This window comes from Zonotrichia leucophrys, chromosome 6, assembly GCF_028769735.1.
Source record: "Zonotrichia leucophrys gambelii isolate GWCS_2022_RI chromosome 6, RI_Zleu_2.0, whole genome shotgun sequence".
In the NCBI taxonomy this organism is placed as follows: Eukaryota; Metazoa; Chordata; class Aves; order Passeriformes; family Passerellidae; genus Zonotrichia; species Zonotrichia leucophrys.
Window position 1 is genome coordinate 33,074,629 of NC_088176.1, and position 17,300 is coordinate 33,091,928.

Consider the following 17,300-nt stretch of genomic DNA (forward strand, 5'->3'; position numbering starts at 1 on the left):
GCTTATGGTGGCCTGCACAGTCTTGCTGCCAAGCATCTCCCTCTCCTTTTCACTGACATCACCCAGAAAAGGCTGTGGAATTCACAGAGCTAACATTCTTCTTCTGGAAGGTTCAACAAAAGGGTGAAACTGCTCGGTCTGTGGCACTGCTGGTGGGCTGCAACATCAGGGTAAAAGCAAATCTTTGCAGGAGAGCAAAAGGGACGATTTACTGAAGCAACGTTTTGAAACATTACTGTGAAAAAAACAATGGAATTATCACAAAATGGAATTTCACACTCCCAGCAAACCCCCACTGGAGACAAGAGACTGACAAACAGCATACCATGGAAAGCAATAATATAAGTTGCACTCCACAAGCTCCACCATCAGTCCTCTCGTACCTGCCATTACTATCTAAGTTCCTAAGCTTTTAAACAGTAGTTCAACAAACTCATGTTTTGCAGGAAAAACAAAACTTTAGCATGTTTTTCTTGAAAAAAAACCCTGCAATATTCTAACTCCATTTAAAAAACAACAAACAAAATCATAAGAAAGCTACAAAACTACACTGCCCTGCTGCCTTTTAAACAGTAAAAGCTTTACAGTCAACTCTAAAATAAATCACAAACATCTACAACCTTAGTTCATGTTTTGTCACGATGCTCTCATCGGATGAAATGTTTACCAAAGCAGGCCTACAAGGAGGGAGGGAGGACAGCAGGAAGGGTAGATAACAGCAGGGAGTGGAAAATGATCCAAACGTGACCAACTGAGATTTTCTGCAAACGCACAAAAGAAAGCAGTTCTTTTGTCTGGATCAAAGACATCTGGAAGATATAGGGACAAAAAGAGGGGAAGGGAAGAAAAAACCCAAAGTGTAAAAGAAGGGGAGACCTTCATCCAGCACAGCATTTGCACATAGGCTCAGGGTGAAGCCCAGCCTAAAGCTAAGCTTGAACCCGAGTGTGCTGCTGGATTCAGAGGAGGGAAAACAACAGAAACAGACAGTGATACTTGAGCAGGTACCCTCCAAGAACTTGCCATCTTCAAATAAACGTTTTCCTCATTTAAATTTTCAGCTCTTTCTAGCCAAGCCTGCTATTCCAGGCTGTGGAAGGTTTTGCTGAAGAGGACACAGCGACTGTTGCCAGACTTCACGGCTTTCAGAGACCATTTCCCAGCAGCTGGTCCCTAACGTAGCCCTTTGGATCTTTGTAAATGTCAATGAAGCGTTGTGGAGGGAGCCTTTTGTCTGGGAGAGGTCACTGGCACCTGGTCCCTAGGTGTGGCCTTTGGGGATATGTTTATCCCCACAAAAACGCGTTTGCCGACAGAAAGCACCTTTTCACTACTGAACTTGGGGAGAAAAAAACAAGACAGGAATGTCCTTAGGACATTTTGGGTGAGGAACTTCTATGCACTTATTCCAAAAGCCCATTAAAAATACACCTAAAAGAAAACACAAGAAAACAGAATAGAGCAAACCACTTGCCCCCAAAAATCATTAACAAAAAGTAAAAGTAACATTATCAAACTATATATATAACGGTTTTCATTAAAAAAATAAGGAAAAACGCACACCCTACTGCCTGCAGTTCTGGTCAGGTTCTCCCTCCGCCCACCCCAAAAAGTAAAAATTAAAAAAAAAAACAAACAAAAATTAATGTTTCCACCAGCCTGGTTCTCAACTGAAACAACTTCTTTCCCCACTACTCTATTTCCTGGACACAGCTATTAGAAACCTCATTTAAAAAAAATCTGCAATTCTTCAGATGAACATGAAAGTAGGACTTTTCCCCCAGTCTTGCAAACCTGGACTTATTTTAACAGTAGACTTTCTGTGCATTGGAGAGAGGAGATGGGTGTCAGGTACAGGGGTCCTTATCAGAAGATCAGAGTGATTCCACTCGTGCTGACAAAGAGTGCTTGAATCTGGGATTGCTCTGGGTTAATGGCATCCCTTTGAGCTTGAACTCAGCACTTTCTCCCCAGCTGTAATGTGAATTGCTTAGCACTTGGATCTGTCTAATGATTGAGATAATATCACTCATTAGCTCTAATGACAATGGCCCTGGCTCACCCAAGTATTTCAATATGTAAATGGCATCCTTTAGGCCAGCAGGGAATCACTCCCTCCAAGTTAAATACGTGGTTTAGTTCTTGGGCAAACGGGATTCCCAATGCACCCAAGCAAAGTAGAGGTGTTTGTCACGTTCAAAAGATAGGAACTTATTTTAAATTTGGGGTTTTTTTAAAATAAATTGCAAGAGCTGTGGTGGAAAGATACTTGAGCTTACGTGCTAACCTTCAGCAGTGGGGGCTGAGTAAAGGATGCCAGGTTTGCATGGCAGCTGGCAGAAAGTATCCAGGTTTGTATATTCTGCCCTTCAGGCTGGGAAACGTCCTCTGAACCCCTCAGCACTTTGCCAAATCGTTATTGCCCTTTAGTGAACATATTAAAACATGTAACAGTGGAATTGAACCTTTGTAATCCTTCTTTTCCATCTGGACGTACATCTGTGGAGATGTACCCACAAAAGGGCCTTTATGGGCCAGCAGAAAACATTTCTGGTGGGCTCCAGACAAAGTACATCCAGAGGGTGCAGTGGAGACCAAAGCACAAGTACAGGAAGCAAAGGAATTAGTCAGTAAAACCAGACTTTTTCCACACTCCATATTTTTCTCTTCTTGACAACACATTTCATGCCTTCAGAATCCAGTATGGTTTTAGAAAACCCAAACAAACCAATGTCATTTCCTTATAATTAAATGGGAGAAGAAAGTTTGTGATGAAAAGGTTAAAGATGGAATCATCAATGACACAGGTGGAAGTGTGTCACCTGGTAACCAGAAATGGTAGCAAAAAGTGTTATCACATCCTCTCTGAGCAGCACTCTCAACTGAGCACAGTTCTGGGGTTTCTCTGCTTTTCTAAAGATCAATCTTCAAGAAGGATTTCTTTCTTGGATCAAAGGATCCCCTCCCAGAAATATTGTCTATGTCTTGCACTCATTTATGCAGCTGCTGCTGGAAAATGAGCCTAATTCTTCATCCGAAGAGTCTGACCACAATAGTGGAGTGAAGTGAAAATGACCAAAGAAAAAGAAAATAAATGGTGCCATGCTCAACCCCTGCCACTGGCCTCTGGGAGAAACCAGAAAGCAAAGCAGAAAGTGCTGGCACGCCGATCTCCTGCAGACCCAGCATCTGGGCACACATTCCTGGTGCCCTGCTGAGGAACTCTTCCCAAGCTCCAGGGAGGCAACTTGAAAACATCTCCAGCAAATCTTCAGGAAGGTCCTCCTTCTCCTTTCCCTCTGCTGCCATTTCCCAAGCTTCTGCACCCTCAGACTCACTTTCTGGCTATCAGCCAAGGAGTTTGACCCTTGAAGTGGCAGACAAAAGGTTTCACATGAAAACAGACAGACACAATGGACAGGAACCCACAGCAACAGCAGCCTGCTTACAGGTTTTAGTAGGGACAGAGCCTGAAACAAATTGCCACACTCAGGGCGGTGCAAACCCAGCTGCCCTGCTTGGGTTTCTTTTGGCATGTAAGGAGCTTATGTCTGGTAAGAGCTGCAGGTCAGTGCAGCATCACTGATTTGAGCTCTCTTGTCTATCCCCAGGGGCTGCTGAGATTGTGTCAGTACTGGGGCTGTGGAACAGCAATCCAAAATGGTTATCTGGTACTTCAGTTAAGAACCCAGGCTATAATCTGCCACAGCCACAGGGAACATTTGTCACCATTTCCCCAACCTTTAAATGAGTGGGTACCTTACACATTTTCCCCGTGGTAGGTAAGTCTTTGCTGACCTAAGTCAGGTACTATCAAGAGTTCTGGCAATTTCAATTCAAGCTCCCTTACACCTCCCTCTTTCTCACAAATAGAGCAGTCAAAACACAGCCCAAGAAATAAAACAGGTGCAGCATCACCCTGAGAGTCCTTAACCTTTCAGGAGCTGTGTCAGGACAAGGTGGGAGATGTGTACTTGCTTTGCTCTTGGATCAGATAAAAACAACCAACAGCAATCCCATGCAGTGCAATCACAAAAACCAGCTACACAGAGCAAAGGGAACAGGAAGCACTGGCAGCTTCTCCTAGGGATCTCTGTATTTTTAAGGACTAAGAATAGCCAGGATTTGTAGAAGGAACTGAAGCATTCAGACATCCTACCTTCAAGATGAAGATCAGAGCAGGAACTCACTGCTGCTGCTCCAACCTTCCAAACCCAAAGCACAAGAGCTACACCTGGTTGGGACTTTAGTAACTGCTTTAACAGGTGTGCAATTAAAACACAATTGGCCCATTAGCTGTTCCAATTAGCTTCACAGCTGCAAAGCCTTTAAACAGGGAGCTGGGGCTTATATTGACAACATCTATTACTGAGAAAATTAGGGAGAATCCCTCAGTGCTCTCTGGTCTATTTTCTTTCTGTGCCGTTTCAGCTCCAGCACACCAAGCATCTCATGAAAACATCATGCATGGAAACATTTCATCCCAAGGACAATGTTGGCTTGAGAACAAATGTTTGTAAATACCATGAATTAGTTTAGGTCGAAAGTTGCAAGGAGTTTCCTAACTGTGAGGGCACTGGAGTCGGAACAGCCTGCAAGGCAGGGAGGGAAAGGAGGAAAGGACACAGGGCAGTGGAAAACTCCCTGTTTTCAGATGAAATTCAGTAAATTTCTGAAAGGCCGAGTGACAGATGGATTGCAACAGTCAGAGGCAGGGCTGGGATCCTTGGGCAGGCCCCAGCAGCCCTTTCCCTGGGTACAAGGGAACTACATCCCTTACTCTGTCATTTTATTGTGATGGTGCTAAAAGGCTGCTTGGAATCCTCTGGAAAATTACCTGATAACAGTTTGTGAAGAGATGAACAGGTGAATATAGGGAGCAGGACTTGAGTGGATCAGTCTTGCTAATAAATCACCACTTGTGCTTCTCCTCTGGGATCATTAAACACTGGCAGCTTCCCCTGAGACTCCTGCACTGCCTTTTTCCCCTCTCTGAAGGGCCAAGGCAAGTGGATGTGTTTTAGGGAACAGATTTAGGCTCCCACCTTTCCCCTCACACCCTAAGCAAAGCACACTGTTATGCTCACTTTTAGCCTGGTAGTATTTTGCTCTCTGCATAGTTTAGACTTGAGACCTCAGCAAAGGTAGGTCAGGAAGGATAATTAAGATGTGCATATGCAAATGAAAATTACACACTCTGCAAATTTGCATGCGACCTTTGGTTAACATTTTAAAAAGCCACATGGATTGATTTTACAAACATTTGTTAGGATATCAAGGTATGCTGCGTTATGCTTAATTTGAAATAAGGCTTTAATTAAGCTGTTTGAAAGTCTACAATTTAGAAAGGGATGAGAATTTCTTGCCAACCAGGGCTCCTTGTCATCAGGGTTATTCCAGGTCATGGGAGGATAATTGTAAATCATGGTGTCTCTACATTCCCAGTGCACAGGGACCACTAGGAGGTTTTTCAGCAACACTTTAACTCATCACAACAGAAGTGTTAATATTTCACTTTAATAAAAAATACATAATATTTTGAAATATTCTTGAATTATCCAGCTTGAAAAATGAAAATGACCTTTAAATCTATACAGGGCAGTTCCTTTGGGCACTTTAAATGCAATAATTTATTAAAGTTCCTATATTCATCATGTGTGCACAAATATCATGTAAATATTACAGCTGTACTCCATGACAAAACAAGCGTAATGCAGACATAGAATCATACAGAGAACTGACAAATGGGGAAAAAGGGAGATCTAGTATTTTCTGTACAAAAAAATATGCCACTTTTTGATAATTTGTAAAAATGCATAACTTTTGGCATTTCAGAGAAGAACACCGTATAAAAATAAATATTCTATGTACAGTAACACACACAGGTCAGTCCAGGGTTAGAATCATCACTGCAAAAGAAAACATAAACAAGTGTTAGTGACAGCTCACAGGGGCAAGGACGCTGTTAGGGAAGCTGGCTCTGGGCTGTCCAGGAGGAAAAGCAGCTCTGATGGATCTCATCAGGGATCCTTTTCCACCTTTCCTGAATGTGGGCCAGACCCTGGGGAGTGCAGGGGGGGTCTGAGAGAACCCAGCAGGAAATCTCATCTTTGTGCAAGGATTAGAGCACTCTGGGGCAGGCAGCTCAAAGGCCACAGGTAGAGTTCTCTCCTTGTAGCCTACAGAGGTGAGCTGTGATATTTAAATAAGGAGGAGTTTTGGTTGCCTCTTTTTTGGGATACAGTCCTGGAAATCCCATCCATGCATCCACACCTCCTCTGCCCTTAGGCAGATTCATGGAAAACGTAAGCAGGAGCTGTGGCACTGCCAACTCAGCACAGCAACATTTCCAAATTACCTTATTCCAGCAGCCTTGAACTGGAAGGCCATCTTCTCCCTGTGGAAAAGATGGATGAAATAGCAGTTTAGGACACAGAAGGTAGCACAGAGATGGAGAAAGGAAGTCACGTGTTAACTGTTACTGCAACAAACAGTTTGAACCTGGGCTGGAGGAATAGTCAGAGATATTCCTCATCCTTCAGATGACCCAGACTGCTGGCTGGCACAAGCAGTGCAGCCTGAAGCAGGGGCTGGGGTGAAGAGGGGAAATGCCTGCAGGCTGTGCAAGGGACTTGGGTACCCGAGAACCACCCTCCCCTAAGAAAGGAGTCCAGCCAGGCTTCCTTGAAGGAAGAAGAGAATGAACACAGGAGGTCCAACTCAGCCAGAGAAACAGCAAAGTGAGAGGTGGCTGCTCTGTGTCCTCAGGCTTGGCTCTGCAACACTGAGCTTAAAAGCCAGTCCCAGAGTCAGCAATAACCTCAGACACTGAGGAGGGTCTAGAAAAAAATCTCCATTTCCTTCCTGCCCCGTTAAAGGGTTTGCTTTGTCATGTGAGACACTGCCCAGTTATCCCCTCTTGCCCTCTGGGCAGATCCTGCTCCAGGGAAATCAGGGCAGCCCCTCTGCTGGTTCAGGATGTCCCAGCTGATTTCCTGAAAAGGGACTTGGGCTTCAAAAACATCAGTGGGATTTCTGTGGAAATCCCCTGGCACTTCTGCACCTTTGATGTCTCGGGCTCCATGGTTGGGAAATGCTTTTGTAGATTACTGCCATCATGACACCAGTGCTAAGGTGCTCTGGAGCAGCAGACAGAGTCAGGTGAAAGGAAATACGTGTCTAACACAAGAAGTCAAATTCTCGTGCTGTATGCACATGGCAGATTCATGGTCTATCACTTTTCCCCAGGAAACCCAAAAAAATACAAACAGAAAAGCAAATGCACAGTAATATATTGAGAAATGAACTATTTGCTGGAGATGCACTTCCAGGGGGCTGATGTACTGAACACTGCCATGATGTTATAACAATATTGCTTTTCAAATGCATTTTTTGGACTTTGGTCTCCTTGTGCTGTTTCCTCCCTTTGCCCCAACTATGTGGAAATACAGAATTCCAAGTTATTTACTGGGTAAATGGTGGTGCTCCCATTGGTACACTGGTGGTGACAGGAATGGCTGGTACAGTGCATGGCAGGAGGAGATGGCAGTTAGGTGTATGAAGGAATGGGAGGCCAGGGAGCCACAGCTCAGGGATCAAAGGAACACCAGGGTCACAAGGAAGTGTTTGTTGCGGGCCAATGTGCCGAGAACGGAAACATGAGGTGCTTGTTAGTACCAAGGATCTCCTTGCACACATCTCACACGTGCCAAGAATTAGTTCACAGCCTCCATGAGCTACACACATGGATGTGTCAGCTGGATGCCAAGCTTTTAACCTAGTTGGATCAAAAAACATGCTTATTCACGTTCCCAAGCTTGCATGCCAGCACACCGTGTATAAAAAATAACAGCATCCACACTTCATCAGATTTTCTGGCAAGTTTCCCTTAATGAAAATAGGTATGAAAGGAAGTGTGAGCTCTAATATGGCCATGTGGGGTGAATCCTCATGGGGAGCAGTGACAAAACCAGAAATGTCACCTGCTAGGGCACTGGTAGAGTTCTTGCACCTGTGAAATTAGGTGCCTTAGCCAGAAGTTACTCCACAGAAGCCTGGCTGTGATCACTGGGACACAAAGCACATGGCTCTGTGGTCTTCCTCCTTGGAGCACCGTTCTGGGCAGGGATGGTTTCACCTGGGGCACTGGCACAAGCTTCTACTACCCAGAATTTACAGGGCAGCAACTGAGACTGTGAGTGGTCACTGTCCCAGAGAGGCAATGGCAGCACTCAAAGGAGGGAACACTGGAAGGAAAATTATATTAGCTCTTCACAAAGCTCAAATAACAAAGGCTTTTAATGGCAATTTCATGGTGCTTTTTTTTTTTTTTTTCCCCTCAAGAAACTAGGAAAATCTTTTAAACTAAATGTGGCTTTTTGCTTTGGGATGCATTTTCCCAGCTAGTTGAACTAACAAGTCCCATCCCTTGCAGATGGCTTCAAACCTCCTTAAGTGAGCATAAGGCTTGGAAAGACCATCCTCTAGCAAACCTTGTCATGCCAAACAGGGCTGGATGGGCAGGGGAGTAGAAGTTTCTTTGTATTATGGAGATGCTGAAACTCTCTCAGAAAGCAAAAACGTCACCTGAATGCTGCATCTCCAGAAAACTCAGAGAAAATGAATAAATTTATTGGGATACTAAGAAATCACTTGGGGTTAAGTGTTTCTGAATACTTTTGTCCTACAACAGTTGGGCTAGATCAGGCACTAATACAATAATCATTTTATTACTTGAATAAGATGGATATTGGGAAACAGGCAATTCTAAATTCAAGTTTTTTGGATGCTGTGGGTACAATTTAGACTTTTGGGGAGAGTCATAAATAGGAATGGTCCAGCAGGGAAGTTAAGTGTCCCTATTAATGTGTGTCACATGGGCTTACTAATGGGATAACTATTCTTTTCAGTCACCTTCATGTATGGGGTGACTGAGGTCATCCAGAACCATGTCAGGCTGTGCTCAACACACACAAGCAATTAAAAACAGAGTTAATGAAGGACACAAGCACTGCAGCTCCTTATGAGGAAGCCAAGCCAGCACAGAGCTGGGCCTGCATACACTGGTTTACTGGAAATTGTCAAAGGAAGGCAAAGGAAGAAGTGAAGCTGTTGTAAATAAAACCACATTCCAACTCTATTTTCCTCATGCCACAAAGTGCTGCTGACAGCAATGAAGGGAAGGGCTTGGTTCTGACAGCAGCAATGAGAGGAAGGGAGTCTGGAGGCAGGTAAGGAAGGAACTGCCAGTGTTTCCAGGGCATGCAGCTGTTTGGGAGGATCAGAAATAGCAGCAAGAGGCCAAAAGCAAACGAGCATGCAGGAAAGGGAAGGTACACCATACCAATGGGCATGGGGCATCCAGGCCGTCCAGCCCAGGTAACCCCGGCTCACCCTTCTCGCCTTTAAAACCTCGCAGACCCTGTTCACGAAATCAACCACTATCGTTATTTCAGTCAGTGCCAGGCAGCTCCACGCCCCAGGAGGAGAGGCTGAGTGCCTGCTGGGCCTGGCACAGCCGGGGCACTCAGCTGCACACCCACACTGAGCCCTGTCTGCACGCTGGGCTGTGCAGCAGCAGCAGTTTCTGTCATCTGTGAGCCACGAGATGCTTCTCCGAGAGGGTGGGAATGGTGTTTCCTCCGTTCCAAAGTCAGCCATTCCTCCCATCCTCACTGAGAAACCCAGCAGCTGGATTTCTAAAAGAATGATGCCCAAGTACTCCTGGAATCTGTGGCACTGCTAGCAGATTTCTGGCAGTGTTTGCTGCAGCATATGAATTTAGATTAAAATGTACACATATTCCTGTATTTATTTACTTGTCTAGACTTACAGCCAATCTGTTTTGACAGAAACATCCCATTGAGGGTAACTGAGACTTGTTTTTGCTCTGGGTAGTGCAGCTCAAGTGCCCTGTGTGCTCTCAGGCCACAACATCAGCTGGCTGCTATTCCAAGGCAAGGAACCAGCATTGCAGTTTTGCTGTCAGGCAGCTTTGATCCCATGGAGCATCTCCAGAGAAGAGCTGGAACCAGCAGCAAGGGAGACAGGGCTGTATCCACAGTGGAGAGAGCCCTGAGCTCCCAGCACATGGCACACCCATGTACCCAAACCTTGTCTGGAAGAGGAAGGAACATAACCACGGTCACTCAGCAGCCTGATGTCTCAGAGGATCACTTGGTCCCACAGGCTGTGGTGGGAACCCAGCTGGGCTTATCCAAATGTTGTACTTTTGCATGACCATTATTTGTGTTATGATTTCCTTCTGTCTTCCCCATCAACACATCTTAAAACAATACATTTGATGAAACAGGACATACCAACGGACAGGGTGCATCTAATCCAGGTGCTCCTTGGTCTCCCTTATCCCCTTTAGACCCTCTAGAGCCTTTCTTGCCCCTCTCCCCCTGTAAATAATAGTTTAGTCCGAGAAAAAAAGAATACACAAAAGCTTTAGGATCATCCATTTCAAACAAATGTCAGCGAGAGTTTAAAAAAGGATAAACATTTAGGAAACATTTTTTAAATCAATCTCCCTCTGAGATGTGAAGATCAATGTTTGGAGCTGCATAAACACTGTGGCTGTGGCTGCAGTCCCACATGGCCAGGGCTCAGCACCAAAGGGATCCCAGGGCTTCCCACACATCACAGAGGGCACCTTGGATGGGAAAACAGGATGGAAACCACCCCTCTGGCCAGTATTGTGCCACATTATCTCCATCTCCAGCTGCCTGGGAAGGTCCCTCTTGCTCTGGGATAGCACTGGGAGGCTTTTGTACCCCTCTGAATTCCCATTCTGACAGAAAGCCTCACTCAGGGAACTGTCAGCCAGGGAATGAAGGAAGTGCTCAGCTCTGAGTCTGCACAGTCTGGCTGTCCTTTGGGATGCTCTGAGTAGCGCTCTCCCAAAAAACCTCTTAGACCAGGGAGCAGTCCTAGGCAGCACAGCCACAGGTCCCTGATCCTTAACTGGCAGCACAAGGCAGGGCATAGGGTGGCATTTGCCAGTTACATCCACACCAATCCTTCTGTGTAACAGGAAATTCTCAAAGCTGCTGAGCATCCAACAGGGGAAGGGGCTGTTGCACAGGGAACTGAGCTTAGGGTCCTCGTGTTAAAGGAATTAAGGGATAAAATCAGACAGCACAGGCTGCTGCTTCTTTAAAAAATCAAGTGTTAAACCCAAAGCTGGCAAGAGAAATGGACGGGAGAGGAGAGGCAATGAGGAGAAGTCACCCAGAACCAAGCACTGGAATGGAGAGGATAATCCAGGAAAAATGCAGCATGGGTTGCTCTGGAGGAAGGAACCAGGAAGAAAGGTGGAAGAGGAGGAAGGGATAAAGGGGACAAAGGTGGACCTGTAGGAGCAAGGAAGATGCACAAACACACACAAACCCCCCAGCATTAAAATAACAGCAGGACAAGTTCAGGGCTCCCACTTTTTCAGCTGGCTTTCACAAAATGCTGGCTGTCCCCACTGCCATTAGTGCCACAGCCCAGGCACAGCCATGCTATCTCCTGCCCCAAGAGAGAGCAGCAGGAGCATTTCTGGGATTTAAAAAGCATGGAGGAAAAGAGAGGCTTTTGGCAAACTGGGACTTCAGAGTAGGGAACATCCCTGTACAAAGGCTCAGTGGCAAAAGGGGTACTCTCTAGGGTCCCCTAAGATATTGCACTTGCCCATTCACACTCCTGAATCTCACTCTGCCATTGCAAACTGCAGTAAAGCAGAGTGCAGCCATGCCAGCAGGACTCCCCACTCGTGCTTCCCAGCTCATCCTCTACAAGGAGCTGCAATTTCTCCCAGTTCTCACTTGCTGTTATGCCAGAGCTCAGAGAAATCCCATTAATGAAAGAGCCTTCTTTTAACTAAGGCACTCAGTTCCAAAACCAACTGAAAAAGTCTAGGAATTAAAAATGACAGTTTTTTAGAAGAAGCCACACACGCAAAACAAAAGTGAAGTGAAAGTTAAGAAGCAAAGCCAGAAACGCAATGATTAAAAAAGGGGAGAACTTTGGTGCTTCCATGACACTTGAACCTTTCTCCCCTAGTTTAAGATGCCAGTTGGCTTGGTGCTGTCCAGAACTGTCCTTTCTGTGCAGAGGAAGGTCAGAAACCCATTGCAGACAGAGGACAGAGAACACTCACTACATATCAAAAGCAAATCCGTATCATGAAATCATCACATGGGCACATGCACTATAAAAATTACACCTCCAGATAAATTTAGATGGTGTCAGAGTCTTAGGAATAAAAGGTGTGGCTACACACACTTGTACTGTACTGAACCTCTTGACATTTATACAATTGTAATATTACAGACTCAAATGCAAAAGTAATTTATATTTCTAAATATAAATTATATCCAACCACAGTTCTTAAATGTTTTTATCAAAAAGATCCAGATTCAAGGACTTAACAGGCAAGAAAACTGGATGAAAAAGAAGGAGCTTCTCAACAGACACTCCTTAGTAATGTTTATCTTTCCATAATACTGGTGGTACAATGGGAAAGGTGCCATTCCTGTCACTGGGTTTGACCCAGCTCTGCACCACCACATCAGGACAATGCCTGAGGAGACTTCAGGCCTGATTCTTCAAGACAGGCAAATTTAATTTATCTTTTCAAAATTTCCATCTTTCAAATTCTCTGCAGGATTGTTTGTTAGAAGACAACCTTCTTTTTCATGCTTTAGGGACAATTTAGAAGTACTGCAATAAGATTTGCTGGCTGCACCTCAGCTGATTGTCCCAGGAATCCCTATTATCCATCAGGAACTAGGTAAGCAGGATTTCCTAAGGCACACCATGCTGGCCTAACCAAATCCTGTGCTTCAGTCAGAACAGAGGTGTGACCACAAGGAGCACATCAGAAAATCCCTCTAGAGCCTTCAGCGAGGTGTAGGCCAACATTCCAGGTGATGGAATGAGCTCCAGGTCTCACACCTGAAGCACAGGTGTGCAAAGGGACTGGGGTGAAGGTGTGGCACACAAACCATGCTGCTGCCACAGGAGTTCACTGGGCTGTCACTGAGTTCAGGTGTTAGCAGTGAAACACAAAGTGTGCTGGGAACTTACCCGGACTCCCTTGTCACCAGGTAGACCTTGTAAACCCTGAAATGCAGCAACACAGAAAGAGACATTTCAAAACAAGCAGATTTCACCATGTTCCCACTAAAGAGATGAATGTGTGCTCAGGATTTTGGCTTTTTTTTTTCCATTTCTACCAATGGCTATGTCAAAAATAAACACAATTTTTCTGACAGGCAACCTCCTCTTCACCTCCATCAGACCATGCAGGTGGTAACACCACCACTGCCTACCCTATGGACTCCTCAGATAAGAAACAAATTAGTTATGAGCATGCAACAAACTTCTTTTTGTGGTAAACAACAAAGCCACTCCATGACTGCATGAGACCACAGCACCAAGCCCATTTTGTCAAAAGCAACCCCAGACAGTGGAATTAACCTCACTGAAGGCAGCTTTTGTCCCTTTTGCAGTGACAACACAGGGCTCTCTCAGACAGGAGCCAGACACCCAGGCTGTGAAAGGTAAAGGAGCTGCTCAAAAGCAGCATTTTGGACTGAGACACATCCTGGGAGTCCCACACAGCTTCTTTAGGTAGTTCAAGGACCAAGGTGAATTTACAATTTCCTTTCAGCCTCCTCCACATCACTCTGAGTCTGCTCTGAAGCTCCTCAGCTTTTTCTGTCACTCCCATAGTGAACACAATGCTGTAACCTGAGTTACAGCTAACCCAGCTGTGCCTGCAAACACTGTCACAGAACATCTTCAGCTGTCAAGCACACCAAGCAAACAGGCTCAGGAGGTAAATCCCAAGGATTTCCATACTTACAGGAAGCCCTGCTGGCCCCATTGGTCCTGCAACTCCAGGGTCTCCTTTACTGCCCTGAAATGGATACAAAAGAGTAGAAACTGTTCACATTCCTATTTAGTACAAACAGGCAGCAGAGCACCATAGAAGAAAAAGCAAAGGATGCACTCCAAAGCACCTGAAACCCCCCAAGGTTGAGATACTGAAGCACCAAAGAGGCCCAGCTGAGGCTCTTGTATGAGCAAGGAGAGGGCAATTCCAGCTCTGGAAAAGCCTGGAGCTCCTCTATCCCCCAGAGCTGTTGTATTTTCAGAGAAGTTCTAGAGCATCTGACAGTTCTGAACAAAACTCACCCTCTCTCCTTTTGGTCCTGCTGGTCCCGAAGCCCCAATTGGTCCTGGAATACCCTGCAGTTGTAGGAAGGAAATCACATCAGGATGCTTTTATTTCAGGCCTCCTAAAAGCCGGGAGACACTGCTGCTCCCTTAGGAAAGGCACAGGCTGGTGGAGGAAGGCACCTAGCAGCACTACAGCTTTCAGCTGGCAAGGCAAGTTGAGGAACATGGGAACTGCTGTGTTAGATCACAGCAGCACCACTTCCAGAGCCTCATTTGTACTTCTGAAGCTCTCTCCTGACAATTATTTCAGCAGGCATTTCTGCCAGCTCCACAAACAAGAATTCTTTCTTTCTTTCTGGGCTATACCAGACAAGGCTGAAAGCTGTAGCAGAATAAAGGCCATTTACATACATGATAAACATTTTGCTTTTCTTTTTGCTTATTTCCCTATTTTCTCTACCCCCTCCCTGAGTAGCTGAGGGGATGGGAAGTGTTGGGTTGGTGGTTCATGCCAGCTGGCAGAGCCCACGCTGCAGAGCTGGATGCAGGTGTGTACAGGCACAGGTGAGAGCTGGGAGGGGCATCCTCCTGTCCCTCTGCTCCTCCTTTGCCATTCCTGTCACTCCCCCAGGCTCCCAGCCATGCTGACAGCAAAGCCCAGTGTTTTTCCTGAGCCTTTGACACAGAGCCCATCTCCCACCAGCACACCAAACCTCCTTGCTGGTGCTCCTGAGACTCTCCTGGCCTCTGGGAAATCAATCAAAGCCATCTTTAATGCTGGCAGCATGGCTGTTCAGTAATACCCCTCTGGCTAAGAACAGGATTCCAGCACCTCCAACTCACACTCCTTGAACCACAAAGGTATGGATCTACAATTCCCTCATGGAGCCTCAATAAAGGGATACTTTTGAGGCACACTGCCTGACTTCTAGGAAGAACGAAGGAGAAAACTTCCCAAATGGGAGAGTCTTTTTCTAAAAGCCTTAAAGCAAAAGGTCTTGTACATTTTAATGTCAGTCTGCAATGCTTAGTCACTAAAGGAACCCCTCTGATGAGAGCAGGACAGCTCATGTGGATCAGGAGAGCTTTTCAGAGAAGTCCAGATCCACAGAACACAAGTTGAGGAGTGGCTCATGCAGCACACAACGTCAGTGTGGCAGAGAGAACAACCAGGCTCTCCTTAGATCCATGCAGTTGTGGAAATCTTAACTGCCTTCATTTATGCATCATTTACTGCTAAGGAATACACTGAAATCTCCCCTGCACATCCATAAAATTGTATGTACAGTTTCCCCAAACAAGTGACTCTATAAGCTGCCACTCAGATTCTCCTCAGCAGTCAGAGCAGCTGAAATTATTCCCAGCTACACTGAGGAGGAGAAATTGCTTTTTGTTTTTAAATAGCCAAGTGGATTGTGCATGGGTGACCTGTGATTTCCCAAGAGGGATTAAAAATATTTGGCTGTTATTTAACAGCTGTTACCCAAGAATAGCTGAGTGGTTTGCAGAACCAGGTTGGCATTACTTAGAATCATAGAATGGTTTAGATTGGAAGGGGCCTTGAAGATCATCTCATTCCAACCCCCTCCCCTTGCATGAACAGGGACATCCTTCACCAGACCAGGCTGCTCCAAACCAGGCTGCTTGTCAAACCTGCCCCTGAACACTTCCAGGGGAGAGGCAGCCACAGCTTCTCTGGACAACCTGTGCCAGGGCCTCACAGTAAAGAACTTTTTCCTTGTATCCAACCTAAACCCACTGAATCTTGCATTTTGAAGCCATTCCCCCTTGTGCTGTGACTACAGTTGCTGATGATGAGCCCCTCTCCCATCTCCTGGAGAATGACAGGCTGGAGCATCATGAAATCATGCAGAGGTTTCATTCCTCTTGTTCCTGAGACAGAGTGGAACAAGCAGGCTGTGATCCCAGCATCCACACTGGTAGCATCAAAGACAACAAGTGTGTGATATCACTCCTCATTTAAAGTTTAACTCCCTCCCAGGCCTGCTTTGGTAAAAATAAGATTATTGCTGGTATAAACAAGACTTGGGTGGAAGACACAACACGAGTGACGACGGTGGGGAGGACAAACATGGGGTAACAGAGAAGTGGAACTCACCGCTGGTCCAGGCCTGCCGTCTAAACCTGAAGCACCCTGAACAGGCAGGGAGGGGTCACAGAAACCAGGCACAGGAGAGGGGAGGGTGAGGGGAAACAAGAGGTGAGTCAAGCAGTGACTTGAGACAAACATATGCTTGCAATTAACAAAAATTAAGGACAAGTGATGGCACTTACAAGCAAACCAACAAAAACATAGAAACACTGAATACATATAATGTCGACCTGCAACTTTCAGATCCTCTTAAATTTCCCTCACTCAATGCCACCAGGAAAACTCCTGGGGAAGCAGCTGTTCTATGACAGGTGGTGAAAAGAAAATGTGACAGTGGAGCTGGAATCTGCATTGCCTTTGTGGCAGGCTGGGCAACACAGGTGAGACACAAGGCTCAGAGGCCTCTGCTCACCAAGGCATTTACAGGCACTGCAGAACCATCAGCTGTTCAAGCTGCTACCAAGAACCCCGGGGCTTGTGGTGCCCACTGGGTCAGCTGCAGGCTTGCTCCACTGCACATGCAGTTGTTTGGGGGCTTATGAAACAGGTGGCTCATCTCCCTGTGTCACCAGTGCAGAGTTACACCAGCCTGAGATCAAGTGGCCCCTTGCTGTCTGCTCAGCTCCTGCTCTGAATCTCCTCATCCATCACAAGGCCTGACTGTGGTTCTGCCAAGGCCCATCAAGCCCAGTGGCTTGGAGGGAAACTGTGGTAGGATATAAGCACCAAACCCTGAGTTTTCCTCCACTTGAGCATTACAAGCTCCTCGCCCTGTCAGCCAAGGCTACTGCAGATAATCAGGATGGAATTCCAGCGTGATGTCAAGCCCCAAGTCAGAGAAAAAGGCAGCAGATCCAGCTTCAGGATTTTACAGCCTGAAATATTTCAGAACCTGCTTGGCACTGCATTTGGTTTGACAGGCTGAAGATACACTGGATCAGGCATGGAAAGCCTTATGGAGAGAGCTCAGTGCCTCTGACGAAGGATTCAAGTTCCACAGTATTTGATCTTG

The 17,300-nt window shown here is 45.9% G+C and overlaps 1 protein-coding gene across 7 annotated transcripts in view; it reads right to left on the bottom strand.

The window, feature by feature from the left end:
* Positions 1–5,569: 5,569 nt before the first annotated feature.
* Positions 5,570–17,300, bottom strand: part of COL13A1 (collagen type XIII alpha 1 chain) — a 52,820-nt gene continuing 41,089 nt past the window's right edge. For all 7 annotated transcript variants that reach the window (XM_064716447.1, XM_064716445.1, XM_064716446.1 and 4 more), the window contains 7 exons: positions 16,295–16,330; positions 14,191–14,244; positions 13,859–13,912; positions 13,078–13,113; positions 10,320–10,406; positions 6,359–6,397; positions 5,570–5,909 (listed from right to left, as the gene is read on the bottom strand). In XM_064716447.1, coding sequence (XP_064572517.1) covers positions 5,907–5,909; positions 6,359–6,397; positions 10,320–10,406; positions 13,078–13,113; positions 13,859–13,912; positions 14,191–14,244; positions 16,295–16,330 — 309 coding nt within the window. In that variant the 3' untranslated portion in view covers positions 5,570–5,906. The remainder of the gene's footprint in view (positions 5,910–6,358; positions 6,398–10,319; positions 10,407–13,077; positions 13,114–13,858; positions 13,913–14,190; positions 14,245–16,294; positions 16,331–17,300) is intronic.